General features: G+C 41.6%; 2 protein-coding genes across 3 annotated transcripts in view; both read left to right on the top strand.

The window, feature by feature from the left end:
- Positions 1-3397, top strand: part of Hsf5 (heat shock transcription factor 5) — a 46167-nt gene extending 42770 nt beyond the window's left edge. Inside the window, exon 6 of the mRNA XM_041663894.1 lies at positions 3263-3397. Within this exon, the coding sequence (XP_041519828.1) occupies positions 3263-3333 (71 nt within the window). The 3' untranslated portion in view covers positions 3334-3397. The remainder of the gene's footprint in view (positions 1-3262) is intronic.
- A 4226-nt stretch (positions 3398-7623) lies between these two features.
- Rnf43 (ring finger protein 43) overlaps positions 7624-14171 on the top strand; it is a 70100-nt gene continuing 63552 nt past the window's right edge. For both annotated transcript variants that reach the window (XM_041665122.1, XM_041665120.1), the window contains exon 1: positions 7624-9796. In XM_041665122.1, the coding sequence (XP_041521056.1) occupies positions 9545-9796 (252 nt within the window). In that variant the 5' untranslated portion in view covers positions 7624-9544. The remainder of the gene's footprint in view (positions 9797-14171) is intronic.

Genomic DNA, 14171 nt, shown 5'->3' with positions numbered 1-14171 from the left:
CTCTTCTGGCATGCAAGCATACATAGAATGTTGTATACATAATAAATAAATAAATCTTTGAAAAAAGTTACTTTTTAATTGTGTGTGTGTATGTGTGTGTATGCATGTATGTGCAGTGGTGGAGGTGCCACAGTGTATGTGTGGATATCAGGACAACTTGCAGGGTCCCAGGGATTGAACTCAGGTCATCGGTCCTGATGGCAGATGCCTTTGATGGCTGAGCCATCTCGCAAGCTTTGTACCCATGATTAAACCCAGGGCCTTGCACATGACAGTTGGTAATTACTATTCACTGAGTCATAGCCCAGTCCTGACTTTGTATCTTCAGGAGCAATGTTTAGTCATGAAGAGGTAAGGTTTGACTAGTTGAGGAGTCATTTTACTCCTGTTTTACTAAGTGCTTCTTCTAAATGTTTGGCTCTGTTAGGTACAGTACCAGTCTCCACAGTCCCATTCTGTTGAAATAATAATCATATGTGTTGTGTGCTGGGGGTGGAGCCCAGAGGTTTTTTGTTATTCTACCATTAAGGAAGGAAAAATGAGAAAAGAAAAAAAAGAGGAAAGGGAAAGAAAAAGCAGGTGTGATGATGTATACCTAACTGTAAAACCAGCAGGGAATCAGAAGTACAAGGTCATTCTTGGCTATAAGCTTGAAGCCAATCTGAGCTACACGACCCCTTGCCTCAAAATAGAACAAGGGACCTGGAAAGATGGTTCGGCAGTTAAGAGCATGACTGCTTTTGCAGAGGACCTAAGTTTGATCCCAGCACCCATGTCTCACAGCTCACAGCCACCTCTACTTCCAGCTCCAGGGGATCTAGAACCTTCTGGACTTCTGGATTCCACAGACACCTATACCCATGTGCACATGCCTGCACAGAGACACATAATTAAAACAATAAACCTTTAAAACACCACCACCACACACAGAGAGAACTCTGTCTCTTACTGAGGCTGGGCACACCTATACGGACCATCTCACTTCTGTGCTGCTGATAGCTGAGAGAGGGTTAAGGAGGAATTTTGTACTTTAGAGTTATTTCCTATTTCCCTCTTTGCTTTTGTTTGTTTGTTTTGGGTTTTTTGTTTGTTTTTGTTTTTGGTCTGAAGTCATTTCTACTTAATAGGAAAAGATGACTTTCGGAGGTAAAAATAACAAATGAGCCCTTTAAAGCAGATGATTCAGCAGCAGGTAGTGTCCTCACAGTGACGTACAGGCTCCCAGAGCCATCTTCATCATTCTCAGAGAAAACCCAGTGTTACCAAGAACGTTTTCATTGTTGTAACATTTCTGCATTTTCTCTTGCTCTGCTAATCTGCCTTTGGCCTCTATGAGTTTACCTAATCACAGTATTTCATGTAAATGCAATCACACATCATGGGACCTTTCATGCCTGGCTTGTCACATGTCTAGATGATGTTTAGGAAAGTTCATCCACATTGGAGTCGCCTTTATGCACTGAGCTATCTCACCACTGCCACCACCTCCTTTTTTGTTTTGTTTTTTGAGAAACGGTTTCTCTGTGTAGCCCTGGCTGTCCTGGAATTCACTCTGTGGACCAGGTTGGCCTTGAACTCACAGAGATCCACCTGTCTCTGCTTGTATTAAAGGTGTGTGCAACTGTGCCCAGCTCCAGGTTTCATCTTAGTTTGAAGCCCAGTTACTAAAAAGAAGGTTTGCTGTTGTGTTCAGTCTATTTCCCGAGAGATCTATAGTTCCTTTAGTAGTTTCTACCTTTATCATTATCAAGATTTCCTCGTCCGTTTTCAAAGTGGGGTTACAAATGGATCTGTTCATATCTCAGAGTCAATCTGTTTCTATTCTTTGTCATGTGGTGTGTGTGTGGTGTGTATGCGGTGTGTGTGTGTGTGTGTGTGTGTGTGTATGTGTGTGTGCAGTGTGTGGTGTGTGTGCATGTGTGTGATGTGTGTGTGGTGTATATGTATGGGTGGGGGGAGGGAATATATGTGTATTTTGAGTCAGGATTTTATAGTAGCCTTGGCTGATCTAGAATATACTATATAGTCTAAGTTTACCTCAAAATTGTGGCAGTCTCTTGCCTCTGCTCTTAGGTGGTAAGATTACAGGCCTGTGCTCCTCCCACCATATCACAAAACCTTATTTTAATATTTTTATTACCATATGCCTTGTTCTTTTCCTGATGTGGAGCTGAAGTATTTAGAAAATGATCATAATTGTTACTCCTACATCTTTTGGTCAGCTTTAAAAAATCCTGAAGCCTAGGTTGCACTCCATAACAATTATTATTTTTTAAAAAATATTTATTTATTTATTTATTTATTTATTTATTTATTATGTATACAATATTCTGTCTGTGTGTATGCCTGCAGGCCAGAAGAGGGCACCAGATCCCATTACAGATGGTGTGAGTCACCATGTGGTTGCTGGGAATTGAACTCAGGACCTTTGGAAGAGCAGGCAATGCTCTTAACCTCTGAGCCATCTTTCCAGCCCTCCATAACAATTAAATGAAAATATCTGGAGGAGGGAGCCCCAGGCATTGGTTTTTTGAAGATTGCCAAATGATTTCAGTGCATAACAAGGTGGCTTTCCTTACTAGCCATATAATAGCTTAGTTGCTCTGCCTCCCGATTATCAACTTACTTGTTAGGGCTAAGTGGATGACTTATAATAATGTGTTTATCCACTTAAAAATGTCCATATGTCACATAAGTGTATTACCAGTTTTCTCCTGAACTCCAATTTGAGGTAACAGTGTGTGTGTGTGTGTGTGTGTGTGTGTGTGTGTGTGTATACAAGAGTTCAGTTGTGTTAGTCAACAACTCCCCTTCCTGTCCTTGCAACAGAAAGGAAATGAAGTTTTGTTTGTATGTATATTTAATCTTAATTCCTTTTTACACTTTTTAAGTTTTCTTTGTTTGCTTATTTGTTTTGAGGCAGGATCTCACCATAGCCCAGACTACATGAGCCTTTCTAAGTAGCTACGGCTAGCTTTGAACTCCCATCCCTCCTGCCTCCACCTCCCACCACATCTGGCTACCCCTTTTAAAAATATATAATAAAAGGCATTATTTTAAACCTTGTTGATCTGTTAGATTCGCACCTGATCTGCTTCAAGGAGTGGTAAGCATGTCCTAACATCTGGACTTTGATAAAAAGTGTAATTTCTAGCCACTTACACAGATTATCTATAGACAACATGTCCTTCTTGTATGAAGACTTGCTGGAGACGTCTGTCGCCTGAGAGCTGAGAGTGAGTAAACCATCCTCTCTTTCTAGATCTTCATCTGCTGGTGGACGTGGCCTGCAAGCAGGAGCACTTTCCAAAGGAGGAAGAGTTGAAAGAGTGAGACGGAGTGGATGCTGGATGTGACATTGTGCACTAGCCACAGCTGGGCACAGACTAGACTTGCACATGACACGCTGTTGGGATTTTTTCAGTTCTGTTAAGGAAGAAAAAGTATTTTTTGTTTTGTTAATTGAGATTTTGTTAAATTGAAAATTGGGAGTTTGGTATTTCCTACAGCTGTTCAGTTCAGATTACTTACCTTGACAAACTGCTTCAACATCTAGCGGCCTTTTTTTTTTTTTTTTCTGCCCAGATTCCTTTCAAATGAAAAGTCCTGGCCTTCAAGAAGCATCTAAAATCTGCTCTGTTGATGGCACTGGAGCTGTGTGTGTGCTGAGTTGGGATGTCATTTTGAACAATGTCATCTGTCTCAAGTCACAGTGTGACCCTTTAGGGAAGGTGGTGTGATAAACAAAGACATGCAAGGTCACTAGTGTCACCAGTCCTAGTAGGTCAGGAGTTCCAGGGAGGAAGTTCTGGAAAAAAACTCATTTTATAAGTGATTAACCAAAAACTTCTCTTGTTTCTGAACCCCACGTCCTGTTTCAGGAACAAGGCATCCAGACTTGGCCCGTCCATCAAACTAACAGCCTCTGGTTCTTGAATATTTATGAGAGCATTTTTTCCCATTGTCATGTCTTTCCTTAATTTGAATGATAAATTGTTATAAATAGTAAGAAAGTTTTGTTAATATCATTTACATAAATGTCTTCTAAAGAAAATATTTAATTTATTTAATTATATTTATAAATGCTGAGAGATTTAAAAGTTTTAAAACTTTGTATTTTTATTAACCTTGCAGAATAGAAAGATTAAAGGGTACGTGTATAATTTTGTTTTTGAAGGGTAAATGTACAATATGTGAACAGAAACACTAAGGTTTAACACAATGTTTTCTTATTTTAGATTTTTACATTCAACAAGTATAAATTCTTATCTATAGAGGGTATTGTGTGCAAATTTGGGGGGGGGGGGATTGCTTCATTGTCATTTACCAGAAGCTATACTTTAATTTTTTTTAAAAAAAATTATTTTTTATATACTTTAATTTTTAAGAAGAAGTTTATTTTTGAAGTACTAAATGGTTTAAGCTTCTGAGAGACTTCTGGATAGTGGGTAGGTGATCACCATTTTCCCTCCCCTCACAGGACTGGACATTTGAGGAGTAGTGGATTGTGGGGCTGTTTTGAAGGTAAAGAGGGGCATTTTGGATGTCCAGTTTCTGTAGTTGATCCATGTCTACCAAATGACAGCAAGAACCAGAAAGGTTTGAGATATTTCAAGTTGACTAAAACTTTCTTGTTGGATCTACCTCAGTTTTCCTAATAAGCGCTGCAGAAACAAAAGGAAAGTCTATGATTTAAAGCTAATGAAAAAGAAACAGCGCTTAATAATGGCATAAGCACTGGGTTAGCTCTGTAGCTTTACAGTTCGTTTCTTGTGTTGCACTGTGCCTTCCCAGTGATCGCAGACCTAGACGTGTAAGAGTTCTAGCTGTTTGGAAAGGGTAAGCTCAATTGCTCTACAGCGACTCACTTTAGATTTGAGAGCAGGCTTTGATTCATCTAATTAGACTAGTTGGTGCTCATGTCCTGGGCACTTATTCATCTTTACTAGTAAGGCGTGAAAGATGAACTGATTATCAAGACATGCACACCTTGTATCCATGCCAAATATATTGGCAAAGTGTATGAAAAGGAGACCCGGTTTTCTAATGAAGGAACTTTGCCTTTTCTCTGTCCCATTGAAGAGCTGGTAAGCTGTGTAGGTGATATTTCTTCCCCTCAAAATGCCTTTCTTAGCCTTATGTGTATTGAAAGAGATAATACCTTTTGAGGAATACGTGTCAAGCAGGAACCTTGGCACAGACATGGTTTCAGTGGTTTAGGGCTTGATCAGTGAATTGCCCTGATCAGCTTTCCAAACTTTTGTATATATGAATACAGCAGACAATGGAGCTGGATCTCCTGCTCTACTCAATGCTGGAACTCATCTCCTGAAGCTCTCATCAGTGATTGTGCAAAGGGCAGCAGGAAAGTGAAATCTGCACGTGAATTACCCAGTAGGGCCTGCCTGACACATGCTAAGAAGGTTCCCGTCCAGCACCAATCAGTTTCAATCAGTCAACAATAAAATGAATGTTCCAACCAGACCTCTTGTCTTGCTTGTTTTACTATTTTTTTTTTTTTTGGTAGCCAGTAGAAAATTTAGTCATTATGATCACTAATGCTGGTGAATCTCAAAGACAATGCATTCTGCTTTTCAAAAACTGATTGATTTCTTTTCCCCCCTGCAGTTCTGGAGATGATCCCAGAGCCTGGAATCCATGCGACGCAAGCGCTGTACCTTGTCTTCCTTTTGTTTGTAGTTTTGAGACAAGGTCTTGCTGTGTAGACCAGGCTAGCCTTAAACTTGGAGTAGTCCTCCAGCCTCTCTGTATCTGGAGTCCTGCATTTCAGGTGTGCACTACTCTGCAGTCTACTTCTTAGTTTTTAAACATTGCCCTGAAGATGTAATTCAGTTGGTAGTGGGCCTGAAGCCCCGGGCTCATCGTTAGCACCATGTATAGCAAATGCAGTGGTGGTACATTCCTGCAGTCGCAGCAGAGGTCAGCCTGGGATACACGTGACCAAGACACTGTCAAACAAAGAAACACAACAGAAAGTTGTCCAGACCTTTACAAATTATTATTATTTTTGCTTTTTTTTTTTTTGTAGACCAGGTTGGCCTTGAACTCACAGAGATCTGCCTGTCTCCGCCTCCCGAGTGCTGGGATTAAAGGCACGTGCCACCACCACCCAGTTTACAAGTTATTTTTAATAATGATTAAAAATCTAAATGTTTCTAAGGATAGTATTTTCCAGAACCCTGGATTTTAGAACAGGATGAATAGTCTTCAATCACTAGTCAATCCAGGCAGGAATGGCAGTGGCTAAAGATTATCTGTAAGGTTGAGTTGAGGCTGAGGATGTTCTCACTGGCCCAACACACACAGGCCCTGAACTTAAACCTCAACACACAAAAGAAGTCAATGTCAGTGAGATCGCTTTTTCACACCACGGCAACGCCATCTTGATGACATTTCCAGGGAAGCTCTATGGCATATCAAACTCATATGAATATTTTTTTTACTTGTCTTTCGTGATCCGAATCAGTGCACTAAAGTATAGCGTCTCAAGTCCATGATAAATTTTGTCATCATTCCCAGAGTTCATAATTTCCTTAAGAGAAAGCAATCAAGTTTATAATTATATATACATTGGTTTTTCAAGACAAGGTTTCTCTGTAGCTTTGGAGCCTGACCTGGCACTAGCACCTGTAGACCAGAGCTGGCCTCGAACTCACAGAGATCTGCCTGCCTCTACCTCCTGAGTGCTGGGATTAAAGGTGTGTGCCGCCACCACTCAGCTGCCTAAACTGTTTTTATTTAGCATATTTAACTTTTTAAAAAAGATTTACATGTATGGGTGTTTTGCCTGCAGTGCCTGTGGGGGCCAGAAGAGGGCGTCAGATCCCCTAGAACTGGAGTTACAGAGTTTGTGAGCCACCATGTGGATGCTGGGAACTGAACCCCAGTCCTCTGAAAGAGCAAGCAGCAAGCGCTCTTAACCACTGAGCCATTGCTTCAGCTCGAAGCATAAGTTTAACTCTTACTTTGAAAGAATAGGTCTGACGCAAAGAATGAGATGGAAATAGCAAATTCCAGACTTCTGACACCAGCCTGATTTGAAAGATCCATACAGGTACAGTTTAGACAGAGCTACTGAACTTACAGTATAAGAACTGAAGAAAATCTATGTAGAAAACGCACAGAAGCTTTCCAGGGTGGCCAACAAAAAGCAACAAGTACTGCAGTGTAAGATCTCTCAGTCCAGTCTGTGTGCCATTTATGGACACTAAAACATGGAAAGAAATCTATTTGAACTTGTATTTGCAAGACTTTGCGCCACTCTTTTGTCATTTGGATTCTTTTATGTTTTCTGTTTATCTCCTCATACCACCATCTGTGCCCTATTGCTTACAGAATTCTCTTAGATATGTTTGAGTGGCCCTGATTTATATGCTGTAGGGAAAAGTAAGGACTGATTGAATTGAGTGCAGTTGGGCTGTGGCTCGCTAGAGGGAGTAAAGGAACGAGAACCAGGAAGAGAGAGGGAGAAGACTTGGTTAAGTTTGCGAGGGCGTGCACCCCGAGGAGGCGGGGCGGGCTTGCGTGTGGCTGCTCCACCCTCACTTTGTCAGCAGGTAAAGAGTGTGATTGCAGTCCCAGGGGAGGGAGTTAGAGCTAGAACGCCAATTACCAACCACAGGCTTCCTGCTGTGGGGAGCTGATCCAGAATTGTCTCTGGAAAGGAAGCGTGAGTCCTTCCCTCTTCTGAACTTCCCAAGTCCATCCATGATTCAGAGATACCGCCTTCTCCCTCTGGGATTTTCTGTTTCTGGTATTGAATTGTTGTATTTACTACTTCGTTGTCTTTCAAGAGCTGATCATTTAATTTTCTGTACAGAAGCTGGGGGAAAGGACTTTTGTTAGATTTCGGGGATGATTTTGGATCTTTAAGCATTTCTAGAGTCCTTGAGGACAGTAGCTCTCGTCCTGGAATAAGTTTCTGCCTTTGACCTGCGTGGATTGCTTTCTCAGGCTTCGGAATTTCTCGGCACCTACCTGTAGTGTGTGCACTTGTCTGACTGCAGAGTGAGAAGGTGGAGGAAGACTGAGCCACACTGGGTTAAGCAGCTCAGATCTTTTTAAAGCAGGATTTATAAAAGCATAATTGAATTTGTTTCACCCCCGTGGATTCCAGTGGGCCCGACAGCGCAACAGGTTTGCAGATTTCTTTTGAAATTCTTTTTTTGTTTTCTCCCTCCCTCTGTCTCAGCAAAAGTAAGGAGTCTATATAGCAGGTTCATGTCCAGTGGCTTGGCTTTGAGCACTACTGAAGACTGTAGGATTTTCACACTTGACCTCAGAAGGCAGTAGGCTTTGTGAGGGAAGTACATTGATAGTTACTTGAGCGTGCTCATTTTAAAATCTGATGCTTATACAAGAACCTGAAGTTTCATAGGAGCCTAGAAATACCCCAGATCTGCTCTACTCTGCTTGATCCCCTCCACCCATGGTGCTCGACGTAGAGCCTGTGTCTTTCCCCCTATCTTTTATTCCCCACCCCCTCAAGGAATTTGAAAACGTGTTAGGAACAGTCCTTTGTTTTCTTCTGAGTCCCAGAGATTACAGATTCTAAGGTCTGGATAGTAGTTTCCACAGCACGTTGAGGAAAGCCAAAGTGCTTGATATTCTCAAGCTGGAGAATAAAATCTGGAATCCCTGAGCAAGAAAGGAAAGTGGAAACAAATTTGAACTGGGAAATACCTGGAAAGCTGACCTCATTGAGTATCCCGATATGGGAGTTGGGAGAGGTTTTGGCATTCAGATTTACTCTGTCGGATGTCAAAGATATATGAATCTGTGCCTAATTTTACAGGTACTTTTGGTGGAACACAAAAAAATATATTGAAGTTCTTTAAAAGTGTATAAATTCAGTAGGCCTAGCTCTGGGCTCTGCCGAAACACAGTCTAGCATGGACGTTTTAATGAATTCATACTGTCTGTAGCCACCTTAGGCATCCCTCCAGGTGTGGCCTAATTCATTTCCACTCCTCTCCTATTAAAAAGAAAACCCCCTCATGGTCTTCAACCATTTAAAACGGACCGTTTTTCTGGTTAACAAGGGCCATCTTCTGAGCTCTGAGCTGGAGCTCTGCCTCCTCACTTTGATGCACTGCTTAGCCGGCTCCCTTGGTTTTGGTTCCTCAACACTGGGTTTCGTGCCTCAGAAATCGGATACATATGGAAGACCAGCAGCAAGTGATCTGACACACAACCAGTCCATGCTGGCTCTAAGGCACATTTGGAAATTCCAGCGAGCAGTGGTGCTGTTTCTGTACCCACAGTGACGATGGGAGAAAATGACATACCTGCCCCAGAAGTGGGCTGAAAACAAACAAACAAACCCTCTTCTCCTCCCAATCAGGAATGCCCCCTGTGCTTGGGAATACACTGTAGAGACAGGAAGGACCAGAGCTCTGACTTGGCTTTCGGAAACTGAAACACAGCGTCTTTCCCCTCCATTTTCTGGATCTGAGAACCTGCCTTTGGGATGAGCTAGTGGAAGCAGTATGCATGGCCGAAGAGCATTGATGCAGCTGGTAGCATGAGTGGCGGCCAGCAGCTGCAGCTGGCTGCCCTCTGGCCCTGGCTGCTGATGGCTACCCTGCATGCAGGCTTTGGACGCACAGGACCCGTGCTGGCAGCAGCGGTGGAGTCTGAAAGATCAGCAGAACAGAAAGCTATTATCAGAGTGATCCCCCTAAAAATGGACCCCACAGGAAAACTGAATCTCACTTTGGAAGGCGTGTTTGCTGGTGTTGCAGAAGTAACTCCAGCGGAAGGGAAATTAATGCAGGCAAGTATAACTTTATTCCATTTTACTTTCCATCTGTTGGAAATACGTCTTCTTCTTCTGTCTGACAAACCAAAACCCGTGCAAGGGTTAGCTTTCCTCCTTCCACTGCTTAGCTTTGCATTTCTTCATTCTTGTGCGGATATTGCTTTATTAGCAGTCTAAAGCAAATTTTTATTTTATCGTTAAAGAGATATATAAATTCTGTATTGTAGATGATAATTTGCTTATTTTAATTGGTATTACATAAGAAAAATTTTCTTTATAAATATGTATTTGGGGCACTACTTTACTAGGTCAAAAATACAAGTATATATTTAATACATTTACATCCTGTTAAAATGTAAAAGCTAATTTTAATGATCAAGAGCACCCTGAAATTCTAGACTGTCCTTGGATGATATCTGATTACAGTGTCACTTTTAAAATTCAGTCAAGCTTGGACGCTATGGCTGGCTTTCTACCACGTGTGGGTGGCACCCTATTGCTAACCCCCAGGTGAAGAGGACTAGGTTAAAAATGGACCCCAAGCGTGAGCCTGCCCCTGCTCCTTCTGGACCAGTTTTTAAATGTACTTTTCAAAACTTGAAACGTTTATTTGATCCATGTATTTTTTTTGAACTCACAGAGTTTTTCCTGACACAATTTCCTAGGCTTTCGGGCTGTAACTCATTCCCAGATTACCTATTCTTTAGTTGTTGAATTTATGAACTTCCTGGGGCCATTGCCTTTCTTAGACCAATTGCTCATTCCTGTGGTGAAAACAGAGCTTGGTGAGCTGTGCCCTTTTGATGGGTAACCTACTGCCTTGCTTCTTTAAAAGGTGTTGTTTGTTTATTAAAATTCATTTTGTAAAGTGACACTTCTTGCTGTAGCCATTGGAGGCAGGTTTATACAAGTGATCTCAGCATACAAAGTCAGATTTTTATTTTGTAATATGTGCGGACTATGAATTTTACTTCATAGCTATATGAATATATATGAATTTTAGTTTGTAGCTATATGAAAGAAGGTAAGAACATGAAATAAATTACAGCATTATTTTTCAAACGTGAATACTTTAACTAGGTGTGGTGATCCATGCCTTTAATTCCAGTGCTCAGAGACAGAGGCAGATGGATCTCTTTGAGCCTGAGGCCAACCTGGCCTACATAACGAGTTCCAGGACAGCCAGCAGACATAAAGAGATCATGCCTCAAAAAAAAAAAAAAAGAAAAGAAAGAAAGAAAGAGCCTGTTTATTAATGGTTTCGTGGTTCAGCGCTGCTCTTCTTTGGTATTTTGAGACTGGAATAAATGAAGAGAATTGAAGTAGAGCTGGGCGATGGTAGCGCACGCCTTTAATCCCAGCTCTCAGGAGGCAGAAGCAGGTGGATCTCTGTGAGTTCGAGGCCAGCCTGGTCTCCAGGACAGACTCCAAAGAGAAACCCTGTCTCCCAAAAAAAAAAAAAAAAAAAAAAAAAATCGAAGTAGAAGCTTCTGCAAAAATGCCCTAGAATTTGCCATGTGTAAGGGGAATGGTAACTCTGCGGGAACAGAGCGGTGTGAGAAGAAAGGTGCTCCCTGTGCTCCCTGACCTTGCCCCCCTGAGGTGCCTGCCTGCTGCACTATGATTTTAGCATAGACAGTTTTACCATTAAGCCATCTGTTTGTATCTCTGACGTCTTAGGGAGCCCCAGTCAGATTCTGTGATAGCATTGCTCAGTAACTTGATCTGCTCTGAGAAACAGCATCCTCTGTCAGTTCACACTGCTTCTCTTCTAAAGCTTCAGTATTTGCTAAGGGACCAGTACCCGAGGAAGCCCGCGGCATGCCCCTGCCACCCTGCATGCTCTCTAAGCACTCACAGCTCCTTCACTGAGCAGGACTGCCATTATGTCCTTGTAAGACGTCAGTTTCTCAGTGCACAGCTTTGCATCACTGACGATTCTCAGGCTTTACTTTTTCTGCCATATGTGCTGCTTTTAGGTTTTAAAGTAAGTTTTATGATGACTCTGGTGTTAGGGATACTTGGTTAGTGCGACTAGAATCCATTCTGTTTGCTTCTTATCAGATAACTGCGGCTCACTTCCCTTGGAAGTGCTGTCCCTGGTCCTCCGTGTGCACCATGGCTGTCTTGGTAGGTCCATTATCCCCACAGCACAGATGGATCATTCCTTGCGACCTTCTGCCTATGAGTTGTTCCTGTTCATCTCTTAAGATTCAATTGGGTCTTTGTAAAAGTACATTATACCAGAAAATTTATATAAAACAGTGGTTTAAAAAAGAATAAGATATTTCTTTCCATTTTCCCAAATTAATTCAGAATGCATACACTTTCATGAAAACCAAATTAATAGGATTTCATTGAAAACCAAATTAATAGGATTTCATTGCTTTGCTTTTTATTGTATTGAACTTATTGCATTTCATTGTATTGCTTTTAAAATTTCCAAGCCATCCCATGACAATGTAGACCCTTTTGTTTAATTATAGACCGTCCAACTGCCTTTAAAATAATTTTCTTTTTCTTGGCTTTTTCTGATGGTTGCAATTCTCATACATAAGCATTTAAAAGCCGAGAAGTGGTGAGTTTTTGTCTAGATTCTCATTCCTCACTCTTGTTAGCAGTAATGTCTGGGTCTATCTTCTGCCTCTGTCTCTGTCTCTTAGTGTGTGTGTGTGTGTGTGTGTGTGTGTGTGTGTGTGTGTGTGTGTATGTGTGTGTGTTGAACCTAGAGCCTTCCACATGCTAGGTAGATGTTCAGTTGTTGACTAATGTTCTTCTCCGAGTGCTGGAAGGAAGTTGAAAGAGGAGCTGCCTTCTATTTCCAATCTTCTCTTTTCCTGGAAACCTCACCTCCTGGTCCTGAACAGTCATAGTTCTACTTTGGCCTGGAGTTTTTTCTCTGAGCTGCTGTACCATGCTAACCTGATGTTAGCCATGCTCTTTGAAGGGTCCAACTCTCAGGTTCCGTCTGCCTTTGCCAAACCTTTTTTTCTTCCTGCTTATTATTTCCTTCTGCCCTTCCCTGTTTGTCTTCCATTCGGTTTGTATAGTTAGGGTGGCTCACCACTGCTCCTCTGAACAGCTGTTGTTTTTAACTCTTCATCAAAAACAAACAACCAAACAAACAAAGGCCAAGGAGATTTTTGAGCCCTCCTAATACTTGGTGGTGGTTTATAGGGTATTATTACATGATGGTGATTATGACCTATATATTTTTTTCATTTGAACATATTGTTTCCTGGTTGCACCATGCGAGTGGAAAATATCCTAGAACTGAGCACTGTCTAATTTCCGGTTTTCTGCCTTGCTTATAATTGATTAATGTTTGTGTCTGTTGTTATTATTTAGCAATATCCTTGGGACCACAGCTATACACGATTGTAGTCATATTTTCTTCTATTTAGAAGAACACCTCCAAGTTGTCTCTAAGAAAAGAATCCAAGCATCTTAATGTAGCTCTAGAGAGGTCACCGACCCTTTGGCTGTCGCATTTTTCCTGCTCAGCTGGTTGTCCTGGATTTTCTTAGACTTCAGGATAAAGTTATGATCAAGATTAGAATGTGTTGCCCGGAGGCAGCAGACCTGTAATGGGAGCTAAGCCTGGGGTAGTTTCACATTTGGCCCAAAACAGGGAGCACCTCCTGGACAAGTTCCCTTCGCCAGCGCCTCTTCTTGCCTTCTCATTTCTCCTACCTGCCAGCTCGTGCTTGCCCCCTTTAAGTTTTCTCTTTATTTGTATTGAGCACCTGAAACTTCTAGATTGATGTTTTTGGCCAGTGTCAGAGAGACAGTCCTCTGTTGCAAGCTGAAGACCTAAGGAGCAAACTGACCCTACATAGTTGTGAGATTGGAACAAAATAGCTTTTACCTCGATGAGGGTCAGATTCTTTGTCTGTGACATTAAGGGATTTGAATATAATAGCTGCCAAACTGATACTGCATGTTTTATATGTATTAGCTCCTTGAATTTCCATGATAACTTTGTGGGAGAAAGTGTTCTATGCATGTTTTCTCACATTTTACAGAAAAGGAAGTTGAGGACTTAATACCTCTAAGGCAATAATTAGTGAGTGATTGGCATAGCTGGAGCTTGAATGGCAGAGCCATGGTTCTTCAACTCTGAATCCTATATAGGTCAAAGGTCGATAGGACTTCAGAGTGCGGCTGTCGGAGGCTGAGCCTGGCACAATGTTCTACTGCCTTCTAATAATTTCTGTATTTCTGTTTTTCTTGATTTGAGTTTGATTGCAGAAAAGTGAGTCAACCAGAGTGTTTATCCGGGATCTCCATTGCATTTCCTTCCTGCTCACTTTGAAATGTGGTGACTGCTAACACAGGCATGCTAATGATAAATTTTGAAACAGCATGCATTTAATTGATGTTGCTTAAG

The sequence above is a fragment of the Microtus oregoni genome, unplaced genomic scaffold (genome assembly GCF_018167655.1).
Source record: "Microtus oregoni isolate MIOR12 unplaced genomic scaffold, Mior012 000015F_ref0000493, whole genome shotgun sequence".
In the NCBI taxonomy this organism is placed as follows: Eukaryota; Metazoa; Chordata; class Mammalia; order Rodentia; family Cricetidae; genus Microtus; species Microtus oregoni.
Note: the sequence above shows the minus strand (reverse complement) of the source record. Positions and strands in the feature narration are given on the sequence as shown.